The sequence below is a fragment of the Copadichromis virginalis genome, linkage group LG14 (genome assembly GCF_057382275.1).
Source record: "Copadichromis virginalis isolate Kocher_CV1m ecotype Utaka linkage group LG14, C_Virginalis_male_GT1.1, whole genome shotgun sequence".
Taxonomy (NCBI): domain Eukaryota; kingdom Metazoa; phylum Chordata; class Actinopteri; order Cichliformes; family Cichlidae; genus Copadichromis; species Copadichromis virginalis.
Genome location: NC_140631.1, coordinates 31,219,868 through 31,235,533, shown reverse-complemented (window position 1 = coordinate 31,235,533; position 15,666 = coordinate 31,219,868). Strand labels below are relative to the sequence as shown.

The following is a 15,666-nucleotide window of genomic DNA, read 5'->3' as shown; positions in this document are numbered from 1 at the left end:
TACAGCCTGAATGTCATATCTGATTTTTTCTTTTTTTCCTTTTGTCAGGAAGTTAGCCACACTTTCCCTCCACCTGTCAATCCTATTACAGGTTAATATTTATTCTGTACATTCATATACTGTATACCAATCATTAGTGTTTACAGACAGAAGAGAGCTAGTAGTTAGAGGCAGCTAGAGTTTAGCCAGTAGTGCCTGATCAAGGAAGACACATTGCAAAGCGCAGCATAGACAGAGTGGTAAGTGGGGTGAGGAAAACGCTAAATTTGCTGACACAATCAATTTCTGCTTTAAACAAATTAAAAGGAAAAAGCCAAGAAAGGGGGATTAAGCATAAAATTAACTTCATCCAAACAAGCCAAGTCTTAACTGCAAATAAATAAACAGGCGCAGACTGCAGAGGTAGACATAAGAAGATATAGATTTTAATATCTTTATAAACATTTTTGTACTGTTGTTCTTTGATGATAACTTACTGAACAATTTAATTATGGCAAAGAAAGAAAAAAGAATGATTAATAGACATACGGCAGAACAAGAAAGAGGTGAGGAATTGTGCATTAACAAATAAGAGGTTCTAAAAATATACCATGAAAAATAAACAAGTCACCAGAAAATAAAAAATGTAAATACTCCTCCTGACAGGAGGAGTGAGAAACCCTGTTATCATCATTGATGTCACTGATATTGTTTTGTTTTTTTTGTCATAGTAATACAGTAAATGATTAATATCAGCACTGTGAGAAGTCCTCCCATCTCCATTGTTACTGGTACAGTTCACATTACTGATATGGACACTGTCTTATCAGTACTTTTTTTTTTTTAGGCAGGCACAACAGCTCCAGCGGTACAGCATGTCCTGTAATAGTCCATCTCCAATCTGCGTTTTACTCCATCCTCTTGTTACTTCAGACGCGATTGTCTTGCTCTCTACATCCATGAACAATCGCATCAGTCACCGCATGATCCTAGTTTCGCCATGCTCCATTCAAATTGTTCTTTTTAAACACTTATTGATCGCAAGAGTCGTTTAATGTAAGCATACATTTTTTCTCCAGAGTTGTGTTGTGTCCCTTTGAAGGTAAGCGATTCCAAAAAAATGTGTTCCTCATATTCTCAATGAGGCAAGGATGTCCTCACTCAAGAGGGATCATTTAACACATCCTCACTGGGAAACAGAGAAGCCCCCATTTGACCCTTGACCTCAAAGGCTCCTGTGGGCCCTGCAGCGGGTATCCATTTCTAGGTCCTTTTCGTGTCTTAGGAAAAAATAAAATAAAATGAACAACATCTGACACAAGATATAGACAAACTCTTCATTATTCACAGCTTGATCTCCCAGAGACGCGCAGTGCTTTCCAAGCGAATGAAAACAGCGGATGGCAGTCCTTATCATCTTGAAACAATTAGCAGCTTAGTCTTCAGTTGCACAAAAATAGAGAAGTGGTGTAAACTAAGGTGTCAGAAAGAGTTGTGTAGAAATGTTAGGCAGAAGGTATAGTACCTGAAAAAAAACCCAGCATTATGTAGAGAGAAGTTTTTAGAATTAGTTACGGCTTCGTATTGTGTATGAGCTTACTGGTTGCACTTTTTATGGCCATAAAAACATCTGTGGCTATAGATTTTCACTTGGTAGTGAGAATGGCAAATCCCTGTGTTTCATATCGACTCACAATTTATTGCCATGCTTACACTTTACCTCTTTGTTTATGATAAACACATCGAATTGTTTGGACCTGTTGTTGGCGAAGGATGCAACAGAAAAACACATTTGTCAGATAGGATGAGAGTGAGATAAAACTTACACTGGAGGCTTTACAGGTTCATTGCCTTCACATTTATACTCAAACATAAAGCTCAATGGGGCACTTGAAGACCTGTCTTATCCATTTCAGAGCCAACTAGCTAACAAGTTTTACCCTGCAAGCTCCACTGTATTCTTTGTTCTCTTTTCACCAAATTGTGGTTGTTAGAACTCCAGCTTACTTAAAAGGAAACTTAAAATGTATAAGACACAAATACGTACAGTGATTAAATCATATTGGTGTTGGCAGTGCAAGCTTGGTCTGCATTTCCGTCATGTCACCTATCATTCTCAGTCTCTCCCATTTTTGTGCTGTGAGTTTTGCTCTTGTTGATGTTTGATGCTTTGATACCTGTTTCAGTTTGAACAGGTAAGCTCCCTACACTACGTTTACACATATAATCAATTCACACACATACATAAAAAGACACTCAGGCCTTTGTAGTGCAGGAGCAAGAGAGGATCTGAGGACTTATTTTTTGTGATTAGCATTGCCTAAACCCTCTGAAGGTCAGCGGAGAATGTAGTCAGTATTTGTCACTATCAAGGCCACAAAGAGGGCGTTGGCATGTAGTAAAGACTGGGATAAGGTTGCCCTATTGTTGGCTTGTTGAACCCCACTAGGGGGGCGAACAGTGGTCCGGGGAGTACACTTGTGCTTTCTTCTTGTGACTGTGCCATCTGGGGATGTGTGGTCATGTTTTCCCCCCTCTGTGAAATCTGGGGAGGAATCTTCTTTGTCTGCCATGACCTCCTTTGAATGGTGAACCTCGTTGTCACCTTTCCCTTTGCTCACCCTGTTACGAGGCTTTGTGCAGTTTCGAGAACGACCAGGTCTTGAGGGATGCACTATGTTGGTCTGCCCTCCGGAACCCAGTGCTACTCCACGATTCATAGATGGATTCACTGTCCCAGATAAATTGTTAGTCTGGGCCCTGGATTCTGAGCTTGGAACAGTTGGTGAACAGTTGGGGAAGTCCTCCTTTCGGAGCTCCTTGAGGTCTTTCCCAACCATATCAACTGGTGACTGGCACCCAACGGAAGATGTTGAACCTCTGAATCGTTTTAACCACTCCCATAATGACAGGGCCTTGCAGTCACATGACCAAGGATTGTCATTAAGACGTAGGTATTCCAGGGCAGGCAGCGTGTCTAGGCACTGTCCAGACAGCTCTATCAGGGAGTTGTTAAACAGGTAGAGGGTGGTGAGACGTTTTAGGTCATGGAAGGCCAAACGGTCAACCCACTCTATCTGGTTTTGGTGCAGAAGCAAACGGTCCAAGGCTCGCAGACCTCTGAAGGTGTTCTGGTTAAGGCTCCACAAACGGTTTCCATGCAGGAATAAGTGGCTCAGGTTGTGAAGATCCATAAATGTGTCATCCTGCAGGTACTTCAGGTGGTTATCCTGGAAAGACACATGGAAATAAAAATCTTTATGAAGAAGTTTCATCAATCTGTTTTCATCTTTTCAATTTCAAGTGTCTCAGAGAGTAAGCCCCCTGTTACTCAATTAGAGCATTCCTAACCCTACCAATGCAAGATTAGCTTGTCATTTAGTTGACTCATCAAAGTCTTGACATCGCATGATTACTCTGTGTGGGTTGTGTTTGAGTGCATTTATATAAAATGAACAGCATTAGTAGTCTTAGTGATAAAGAAATGAACACGTAAAAGACAAATTGTGTACAAAGTATACCTGCAAGTAGAGATACTGAAGATTTCTGAGACCTTGGAAAATGTTATTTGGAAGTGAACCGAGTCCACAACGGTACAAGTGAAGTGCGTTGAGCCGACTCAGCCCATGAAAAGTGTCTTCAGCCAAGGACCGCAAGTGGCGGTTATCTCCTAGATCCAGCTCCTCCAGCAATGTGAAGCCATGAAAGGTCGATGGCTCAATGTATGTGATATTGTTGGAGTAGATCCAGAGAGTGACGGTGTTGGCGCTGAAGTGTCCTCGTAGTAAGCGATGGATCTTGTTGTTCTGTAGGAAGATGCGCTCGCTGTCGGGAGGAATTCCATCAGGTACCGACAGGAAGTTGTGGGCTTGACAGGAGACGGTGCTGGGTGCAGTGTAGCAGATACAGTGACGGGGGCAGGACCAAGAAAACTCAAGCCCACAGAGAACCAGCAGGAACTCCAGTCCACAGCCTGCAGTTTGAACACACACACGTACAAAGAAACACAACAAAGAAAAATTAAATAACTGCAACTTGTGACTTAGAACCTCTGTATTTAGTTCAGTACTTAAAAAACTTAAATACTGCATATAAAACCATCAGCTTTGGGTGTAAACCATTACAAAGTAATGCAATACTGTAATCACATTATATTTTTCAGCAAGACAGTTAAGGTCCCATTTCGACCTTTAATATATCTGTAGAATAAATGGCTGGCAATCTACAACATATTGCTTGTCATATTTCATCGTGGACCAAAAGGCTGGTCGTTCAAACAGACAAAAATTGCTATCTCTATATCCACACCAGTTCTCTGGGTAAAAATTAGCATCATATTGAAGTTATACAACACAGGCAACGAAAAAATAACACAGAGTCTGTGACTTTTCCACTGTTTCATCATCTGTTTCTGTGCCAGTCAAAGACATGCGTAGCTCATCCTAAGTCCATTATGTGCTTTGTTTTAACACTGCGCTTACATCAGCTCTCTGATTTTTTCACTCGTGGCACTGAGTGTGTACGCATATGGACCTTCTCGCTCACAGTTTGCAGCCCAAATCAGATAAGTTTGTTTAGGCCCGCAATGAGGAGTCTATTAAAGACGGCAAACAATAACACCTGCTCCATTGAGTCACAAGATGCCTCAGTGAAACTGACTGAATCTCTGGTGCAATACTTCTCTGATTCGACACATATGCAGCTATTTCAGAAATGATGCTTTCCAATTCTCTCCCACCTTTGGGAGATATGCTATCAAGAGTCCACTCCCTTTGCTGAGTTCACTGGCACTTCTTTGTCAGGCTGTGATCAGTCACTTTGTGTTGTTAAATGGGGTGTGGAATGCTTATTTAAACTTGTAGTAAGCTACTCTGAGGCGCTTTCTGATCAGTGACATGATTCCTGCAATCCTTGAGATGGGAGATGTGACTTATCTGAGGTCTCATCTAAAATGAACACAACTCACAGCCTGTCATAAAGGTTCCATCTGAAAACCCCTGGCTGTCTTCTACCCAGTTTATTATTCACAGCATAGTGGAGCTGTGATTCACTGCCTCTAATCGATATGCCTCTGTTGCCTTTTAACTCACCCTATAATCCTGGGTCTTTTATGCTGGAAATTCAGGGGCAGAATTACTCTCTACCAAGAGAAGGGGCTATTTATCTGAATGTATTTTCTTGCCAAACTGTGGCTAAGCTGTGACATTCAGCGTCTGACTCCACTGACCTTTAACAGTAATTCTCTGTGTCTAGTTGCAGAGCCGAAGCATGGAGCGGTGTGTCACCTGAACACAAGTGTGCTCTCTCGGGCACGGATCTAATCCTATTTGTTAAGCCCTGCCACTGGGCAACAATGGAAATGCATGCATCCTCCTGAACCAGAAATGTGCTCACTAAATGAGGTGATTCTTCACAGTTGAACACAGTCAAAAAGGTTGAGTGTAAGAGCGTGTTTCTGTGTGCTGGTATACAGGTGAATATAATTTTAGAGACCGAGACATGCCGTGAGATAACTTCAACAAACCTAATCTTTTTTTAGACTTGTGATGTTACTGTCATGACCTGCATCAGGGCTACCGGATTTTTAACACAATCAATAACAAACAAGAGAACTGTTCCACTTATTTGTCACTCTGCAGGCTTTTTTTATACCTCAATTTTTTCTCTCTACTTTCCATTTCTGTGGCCATGTATCAAGCGTGGCACCCGCTGACTGAGTAAATAGGTGGAAATGTTTTGCATTACCATTGGGAACATAAAGGTTTGCTTTATTTATCAGACAAATAAGACAAGACACAGTAAATTCTCCAGCCACGCTTTCAGGAAAATTTGCATTATGCAGGAACAAGCGCAAACTTGAGATGCGGCCTTCTAATCATTTCATTTGGTATGGGTGTCACATTTTATTAGTAAATTGACCTTTACAGAAGACACATTTTGAGGAAGAACGCACACAATAAAACAAATGTCATCCTTCTAATGCTTTTATATTCCTTCTCAGATTAGATACTTATTTCACTAGGCTCGCTGCAGGAATTCATCCAAGGGATTCTATTTTTCATAAAACCGATCTTATCACTCAAATAACTATTTTCTGAGGCCTTAAACTATTTCCATTAACACCTTACTTCATGCATGTCTTCAGCTAAATTGTCTGAGCAGTCCAAAGACAGTGATAAGTCTGATACACAGGGAAAGAAAGGGGATGAGAATGTAGATGCTGCCTTGATAGGGAGACAATTTGAATCAGTAATCTGCTAATCATGTTGGACACATAAGGATGTGCCTCCTCGCCTCTCACTCTCCTCAGCTTGTCAGGACAAAGTAATAGATTCTTTACCCTGCCCTAAAATGAATGTTTCTTTATTTCTTTACCACTTTGCAGAAAAAGGTGCAATGTTTATTCCTCCCCTATGAATAAAATGTTTTAATGTCAGCCCAGATGAGGCTTTAAATTACATGAACATACTGTATAATGTGGATGCCCTTTTGATGGTGAAACAATCTGGTATAATCTGTTCTCCATGCATATTTAGGTTCTGGGGAGCTCCAAACACCTTTTTCAGTGTTTCCAGTTACGCTCAGGGCATTTGTGCTTTGTTTTGCAGCCGCCGTAACGTGCATCTCCACTATTTCCACTGGAGACTTTAATACCTGCCAGCTCAGTGATCTCTACATGCATTGTACTTGCGCCACTAAACGCTACGTGAAATACTGAAGGGACTGATTCACACAATGCCACATCACATAACACGTGTAGCCGGTTCAGCGACATGGCAGATCATGTCAGCATGACAAGCATAAAAGGCTGAATTACTCTTGCTTATAGAGATTTTCAATAGGGAGACTGGTTTTCAGCACAGAGGAACAAATAAGCATTATGTGGGAATGCTGACGTTAAATGTAAAAAAATTAGTGTTTATCATAACTGCATTGTGTGCTCACACAATACGCCTTTCAGCTCATATTGTATTATATAAATAGCTTTTGGGCATGACAGTGCATATATATGCCAATAGTGCCTATTGGAATTTGGCAGAAAAAAGGCAAAGCTCTGAAAGAGAGATAATGTGTTTTTGGAAAAGGAAAAAGCACAGCTATTTCTGGTAGGAGTCTGGCCTGTCTATTAACACTTCACTTTGCATCACAGGTCTTTCACCTTCCAATTTTCCCATAAAGTTTCCCACTGATGAGAAAGGGTATCCATAGCTCTTTACAGAGACAATCACTTTTGACCCCTTGACCATCGTCATCACCAAGTTCCTTTTTTTTTTTTTGAGGGTTAGAAATAGAAAAAGATAAATGAATGAATAAAACAGAATGGCACGGGTCCCTTGCCAGACAATGAGAAGTGACTGTGTAGAATATCAATGAAACGTAGTTCACACTAGCTTTGCCCTCATGAATAACACATCTTTGCTAATAGGAGAGAAATAGTACGTCTGTAAAGCCGTGAGACTCTGCCCATCATTAGACTGGACAAACTCAATTTCCTGTGTCTCTCCAAAGACCCTGATAAGCTCTCTGGTGTTTTTGCCTCTACTATTGGCTGGTTCTAAATAATGTCTCAGCTCACTTAGCACTCAAAACATGTTTGCAATCATGGTCATGCATACAGTGGTCAATAATTATAAGTCAGTGCACTGGACTGTTGAATAAATGATCACATCTTCTTATATATGTGTGTGTGTTTTTCCTAGATGGTTTGACTTGCAAACATTAAACAATTTTAACAAGAGTCTTAAGACACAAGGCCGCAGTGAAACTTAACCTCTTTAAATTGTGTTTTTGCATTCAATCGTTTCTGTTCGTATTAACTTACATAAGCCTTTCATAGCAAGCAGAACGTCAGCTCCTGACATTTTCAGTGTGGGTCAGTGATTGATTGATTTATTTTAATTAGCAAAGCTGGAACAAAAGCACACATGCAAGTATTTACTGTTCAAGGAAAAAGAAACAGCCGTAATGGCACAAAAATTATACTTTCACTCAAGCTCTTTCTCATTAGCATTTTTAAAGTATTTCTCTGTTGACTTGTTAAAAGCACTGATTACTGGCATTATTCTCTGACTGAACAGCAAACTCACACATGAACGCCCCTGCCAACAGCTGTGACCGACAACACTTGCCGGGGAATATTTGTTTTTTTTCTCTATTTTACAGTTGACTGCAAAATGTTATAGATTTTGTCTCATTTGCCATTTCCCGACCCCACTACAGGCAATATTGCCTCATAAGGTTGCATGACTATTCTTCTGGTGAATGAAATAAAAATGGGTGAGAACAGTGACAATGCTGCAGACCTTTTAGAAATGTAGCAGAATATAATTGGTTTTTTTTTTGCAGAAATACAGAGTATCGCCATGATATTCTTCTGGTGGAGAGGTATCAACAAACTGAGGTATCTTTTCCCGTGTGTGTGTGTGAGGAGAATATTAACTGCATAAGATTTTATGCAGGAAATCAATTAGTTTTTACCTTAATTCACCTCATCACTTCATATAATGAGACTTTAGGAGTGTCGAGATCTTCAGAAAATATTCAGAGGACTAAGTTAAATTCCACAAGTTGTTTTTCAGAGCAGCAGGGCTCTTGCTGTTGATTTACATTTGGTTGTTCTTTTCCATGTTTTATTCCTGTGATTTGTTCCATGCATATCAGCACAGTGTGTGCTGTGAAGCTGTAAGCTGTCAACAGTCTTCCACAGTGTGACCACTTCCTGCACATTAATTATAATTTGATCACTCTTCTGTCTGCTTGGCTTCTTTTCAAGGGACAGAATGGCTTCATGTTTCTGATTACATCCCTGCCAAGAGAGAAGAACAGTAAAAGTATAGAGAGCAGGTGAGAACTGAAGCCCAGTCACATAGCAGGCTGGCACAAGCTGCCAAGTTATGTCAGGGTTATACAGACCATTGTATTTCCCTCTTGACTGATATTTCTAACTTGCCAAGTGCTATATTATGGCTGTCTGGTATTGTTAACAGTACTGGCAGGTCAGTTGTGTGGCCCTTGATAGATCTATAAAACAATGACAGAGGCCTCTCTTACTTTTACTCCCTGCTGCAGACAGTTGCAACTGAGAATGTTGGTTAGATGCTACACAGCACACCAGCACATAAAAAAGGAGCAGACAAACCAGAGGGAAGTTAAACATAAAGTAGGCAGACATTGTACGAGTGGCAACAGGGTTTCTCAGTTCAGAGGTCCTAAAAATAACTCCTCTAAAGAAGCGACATCTTACAGCGCATGTATAGACTAACGGAAAAGATTTGTGGAGAGTGTTTGAGTATATAAAGTTTGTGTATTTCAAAGACGGAATTTGGAGATGCTGAAGAAGCCAGGCAAAGAGGAGCAAGGCTGATGGCTGAGCTATCCACAGATGTTTAATACCAACATGTTAATTAACTGACTTAAGAGTTAATTCCGCTTGGACTCTAAACAGCATCTGTACCTCCTGCTCTTTTACACTTCACACCTTCAGATTATTCTCTTAAATCCACTGATGCCATACATCATGCATGTATGCACAGCTGCAAATGCATACATACACTTATGCATGCATACAGCATGTACACACCATCCATGCATATTCTTACACAGGCACACTAGCCAAAAATCACGACTGTTGACAGCAACACTATCAGCCACCAACTACTTTCATTTATCATGACAGCACAAAGCAAAATGATTCAAATATATTGCACTCCCTGTGGCGATATTGCACTGCACTGCCCAAACTAAATTAATGGTTCTGCCAAACTTATATAAATCATCCAAAGCATATCCATATGTAGTTCACAAACTGTAGTTCTATTAAAGTGATAGCATTTATAACACAATTCCCGTTGGTGGAGTGGCTAATAATTATACTTTATATTGGCTCTCAGAGGTGTTTACAGCCTCTAACGCTACAAATGCAGAGAAATCTTTACAGTGTGATTCGCAGTATAAATGGATATGAATGGATATCTATACCTCTTCAGTCTTATTTCACAAGATACTGAAATTTTATTTCTGAATGAAAGTACAGCTGTACATATGAGATCCCAGAGAAGAAGACCTTTTTAATTAATTTGAAGCTTTCTTTACCATGTCTTCATAAACAATGATGTTAGCCAGTATAACCAAAAAACCCAAACCAAAAAATATTGCACCATTGCTTTTACTGTTAATAAGACAACAAAACTTTTCTTAATAACACACAGAGGTAATATGTGTAAATAAGCCAATTGCAATTTGTTTTTAGTAATAACAGAATGAATAATATAACAGCGCCTTGAGACAACTGTTGTTGTGATTTGGTGCTATATAAGTAAAATTTGCTGTGAACTGAATCAAATATTTTTGTTTACTTAAAGTAGTACTTCTTACCTTATGTTATTTTATCAGCTAAAACAGTCTTACAAAGCTCTGAGAAGTTTGGTATAATATAATGGATGATTAAAAGTAATACTAGATGAATGCCAGTGGGGAAGAGATTCATAACAATCAACAGCATTACTGGATTTGCATTTTCCAATCTCACATTGTTTTGTTTGTGTGTTCCTCAATTTAAAAATGACATTCTCATAAACTTCCGGACTGGATGCTATTTTTGATTTTGCCTCAGTGGGACCAGTCTGGAAAAGCAGTTGCACTGGATGTTGTCTGGACATGCCCAAGAAGAGGGTCTTGAATGTGAGAACAGCCAAACTGAAATAATTGAAGGTTTTTTTTATTCTAGTTGATCTCCTCTCAAAACGTTTTGATCACACCTAACATTTTTCCTAAAGGCAAGCAAACAAACATAACCAAAGCATTAGCGGTGATACAGTGACGTTATGTACTTATGTTCCACAGGGAACTACACAAGCCCAGGAACGTCCGAGATCGAGAACCACATGTCAGTCTCCGATACAGATTTTGTACCTAAAAACGGAGCTACTCAAAAGAAAACAATACTTTGCAACATATGCAAGAAAACTATTCCTGCTAAAGGTGAAAACAACAAACTTGTTTCACTATTTGAGGATAATACACAGCACTGAGAACAACCAGACTATGAAGGTATTTGAGGAGATACTAACAGCTGATGATGTGCAATCCAAAAGTAAATAAATTACTAACTTTGCTGGAGAAATAAGGAGGTTGATGCAAATTACTGAAGTAGTTACATGATAATAAAGGGGCACTTAGAGCACTGGGCACTAGTTAAAAACTTTGACCCAAAACACAACATGTATCATTTCTTAGTTTTATTATGTGACAAGATCGTGCAACTATTTTAAGTCACTTTTGTCCTCATTAAAGTAAAGTGTTAAGCAGTTATGTGTTTACTTAAAATTTCCACTGAAAACACAACCTTGGCTACTTTTGTTATTTGGCTTATGCTGTGTCACTGTATAAATGCTGTATCACTACAATTGCACTATAATGCTGCCGCTGGCAAATCGTGGCAGTAGATTCTCACTTTGAAAAGGGTAGTCCATCATCAATGACAGCAGCTGATTGGAAAAGAAGGGTGGAAAGCGCCCCTCATTTTGTTTGCACTAATCAATGCTGCAGGCTGCAAGCTGCAATCACTGATAAAACATTGTCATAAATATCATTATTGCAAATTTTCTTTCATTATCGCAAGTATATTTTGAGTTGGAAGAGTGGATCTAAATTAATTTAAATTATGATTTCTCTTTGATTAAACAAATAGATAAAATAGTTGGCTTTTTAAAAATAAATGCACCAAGCAATTGAAGCTTAGCATACACAGGCTCTATAACACTCCTTCCAGTTTCCTGTGCCGCGCACTTAATAATTCTTTGCAGAGTTTTTTGCTGACTTTATAGCTTCTAACAGCTGACTGGGTGGATGTCAGTCAGCCTGGGTGGTCCAGTTGCTGTGTCTTGTTCAATCATGCGCATGTATGTCAGTGACAGAGTGCAGCATAGCCAATCATTGCATGTCTTTGTCAGAGTGACAACTCAGCTGTAGTGATACTGTGTGACAGTGAGCCGGCAGACGGAGAAGGAGCAAATGACAAAAGAGTCTCGAACAATAAGTTAATCTGCCGACTCCATCTAATTTAAGAAAGATGTAATTGGAGAAGTGGGAGGTTGTTTTTAAAGAGTGCCAGTGCACATGGGAAAACATGTCTACAGGACTTGCAGTTACTCTATGTACCGGAGGACTTGCTTACAAGCCTTGTGTCAGCAAGCATCTCCCCAATGAAGAAACTGAACAAGGCATTGAATCATTACCAGCTCCAGGGCTGATGCTCTTTAACTGACCCTGTGCTTTGATGTTTCTCTAGAAGGGGAATGCAAAGTATTGAAATTTCCCTGTGGAGTTAATAAATTAACACAGTGCTTAGAAAAGCAGAGTGGAATGACCAGTGTGGGCCAAAAGTAAAAGTGATTTCTTTCTCATTTTCAAATTCAAACAGCAACACAAAATATAAAAATCTATTATTTATAATCAGTCTAATAGCACGGTGATGTACCCTACAATTTGCCTCAATTTGATTGGAGTTTTACATCAAACTCCCCTTCATTTCACATACCTGTCAGCTGAAAGACTATAATCTTAGCACAGGTAACGTGAGTTTACTGGATGACTTAACAATGTCACACTAACAGGAGTAATTTCGTGTTTACCGGACAAATATTCAGATTGTTTTTACCTATCAAATTGTCATTGTGTTGCTATTTATAAACAAATATCGAGACATTTTTCCCCAATTGTCAAGAACCTTTGTTCTACAATCAAGTCCTGAAAATTTCCTTCAGATTTTTTACATCAATTGTTGTGATTGATTGCACCATGCTGACACATGTAGAAATGACAATACCTCTCCTTTTATATTTTTGTATAGCCCATTCCAGCTACAGTACATGCCACTAAAAGCTTTTTTTTCTGATTAATGATTTAGAGTCGCATAGCTCTGCTTTGGAGTCATCAGGCCAGTATACATCCATGTCTACAGACAACCGTGCCATTTTCTAGTTCACTAATCTCGACATCCTGGTAGCCCTTACATGTTTCTTTTAAAACAAACTGTAAGGCACCTTCCTGCTGCAGCAGCTGCCTTCTTGCATACAAACCTCATGCGCCCTAGATTCAACAGATCAATTATTCATAGCAGGTGAGAGTTTGGTGCTCCATGTACATAGAGGCACACGCACACACACACACACACACACACACACACACACACACACACACACACACACACACACACACACGCACACACACACACACACACACACACACACACACACACACCGAGTTTCATGAGTCTTAACTAACTAGCTAACAGCTTTAGATAGAAATAAAGTTAAAAAAAAAAAAGCCTGCACAGGGAACAACAATTCAATGTGGTTCATATGTTCAAAAGATGACCAACAGATGCGAGGATGAAACACGGTGGAAGTCAGAGCTGAAAGACGATCTAGAGGCAGACGTGGTACGCAATACAAGCATGAGTGTACCGCACACTATATTAAGTGCTGTGTACACACAGTGTACAAATGAATGTGCAGGTGCTCACTCTCATGAAGTACATAAATTGATACAGGTCAACTGTGTTAGGTTTACAAATTAACACAAATGAACAAATGAGCAAGTAAGCAAATGAAAACTCCATTCAAATTCTGCATTTAGAGTGCCAAACGCTCTATGCGAGCGAGTTTAGAAAAGCAGCCTGTTTCAGAAGTTAGCGAATACAATTGTAAACACCCAAAATTCAGTAGAGAAAGCCAGTGCCTTGTAGCAGCAGAATGAAAGTCCTAAAAAGCTGCTTAAACCCTTGGTTTTCCTCAACATTTCACATATTTGTGGGTGTGACCATTAAAATACCAAAATCAGGACGCTGTCAAAGTCACCATCTAATTAAAAAAGCAAATGTAGAAAAGGACAAAAAAAAGAAAGAAACTGTTAAAAGGTAAGCCATAGCTTGTTCCTTCCACCCATAAGATAAATACACTCACTCGCCACTTCATTAAGTACTCCTACTCAACTGTTTATTAATGCGCATCAGCCCATCCCATTGCTGCAGCTTAATGCGTTTAAGCATGTAGAGATGGTCAAGGTGCCCTGTTTAAATTCAAGTACCAGAATGGGATAGCAAGAGGATTTTAGTTAATTTGACATGGTTGTTGGTGCCAAAGAGGCATGTCCGAGTTTTTCAGACCCTGCTGATGTATTTAGATTGTAACATACAGGCATCTCTAGGGTTTACAAAAAAAAAAATGTCCAGTGAGCAGCAGTTCTTTGGGTGAAAATGTCTTCATGATGACCAGAAAGCTGATAAGAAGCTGATGCCCCAAACACTGAACGTTAAAGCAGATGTGCTACAGCACACTGGGTGCAGCTCCTGTCTGCTAAGAACAGGAAAGTGAGGCTACAACTGATATGGGCTCAACAAAATTAGACAATGGAGCATTAGAAAAACATTGCCTGGACTGATAAATCTCACCTTCTGCTGCAGCATGTGGATCGTAGAAATTTGGAAATAAACAACATGAAAGCTTGGTCCATCCTGCTTTGTATCGATAATTCAGCCTGCTGTTGGTGTAATGGCGTGGGCAATATTTTTGTGGCACACTTTGGTCCCCGTAGTACCAACTGAGCGTCATTTAAACGCCACAGTCTATCTGAGTATTGTTACTGACCATGTCTATCTCTTTAGTGTGCTGCCAGCAGGATATGGTACCATGTCAGAAAGCTCAAAACAGCGTAACTAGTTTCTTGAACATGATTGTGAATTCTCTGTACACAAATGGCTTTTAGAGTCACCAGATTCCAATTAAAAAGAGCAGCTTTAGGATGTGGTAAAATGGGCAATTCACATCAATCTCAGGTTAATGTTTCCAGCATCTTGTTGGGTCTACGCCATGAAGGATTAAGTCAGTTCTGAAGGCAAAAGGGGTTCAACCGACTACTAAAACAATGGCTATGAATGTATATACCAAAACATTCACAAAAACTTGCAAAGAACGTCTGCACTGTAATAATTCACCTTGCTATTAATATACACTAAAATCCCCCGAATGTTTAATGTGCTTCGTAGGTGATACAATAGCAAAGAATAAGTCCTGAAACTACTGTATGTGTGTTGGGAACCTATGTTATAAATCACCAAAGATTCTTCAGAACCATTTTTGAAGCTAATTTCCATATATTTTAGCATGATTTGTTTTCCTTAGCTCTGAGCTGCTATTAGAATCGATCATCGCTGTGATTAAGGTGACTGCACACACTGTCACTGAAAAACAAAAAAGTACAAACTTTCAGCACATTTCATATCCTAGTGAGCAAAAACCAGGTAAAATATAAAATCTGTTTTACTTCCAATATAGACTCAATTGAACTATAATTAACAAAGTGTGCTCATACAGCAATGCAGTGCAAAAAAGATGAGATGCAGTAATGGTACATTTCTAGCAAAAGTCTTCATTAAAACCAGTTGATTGGGGAAACCCTGTCATAATGCAAATGAGAGCCTGTGTTTGTGTTTATTGTTCTGAAAGGGCGGGGGAGCTTGGAACAGAATACAAAAGAGCCAAAGAAGAGGAGCGAGGGGAAGACGTGAAGTGGAGGACCTTGATCTTAAGAGAGTAATCCCTTTTCATTAAGTGTAGTTTTTCAAATCCTGAGAGCTTCACCATTGATCCTTGGGTAATGTCAATTCATTAATGTACTCGGCCTCTA

The 15,666-nt window shown here is 39.6% G+C and overlaps 1 protein-coding gene across 1 annotated transcript in view; it reads right to left on the bottom strand.

The window, feature by feature from the left end:
- Nucleotides 1–403: 403 nt before the first annotated feature.
- Nucleotides 404–15,666, bottom strand: part of rtn4rl1b (reticulon 4 receptor-like 1b) — a 156,240-nt gene continuing 140,977 nt past the window's right edge. Inside the window, exons 2-3 of the mRNA XM_085430418.1 lie at nt 3,501–3,952; nt 404–3,209 (exon numbers count right to left, since the gene is read on the bottom strand). Coding sequence (XP_085286544.1) covers nt 2,316–3,209; nt 3,501–3,952 — 1,346 coding nt within the window. The 3' untranslated portion in view covers nt 404–2,315. The remainder of the gene's footprint in view (nt 3,210–3,500; nt 3,953–15,666) is intronic.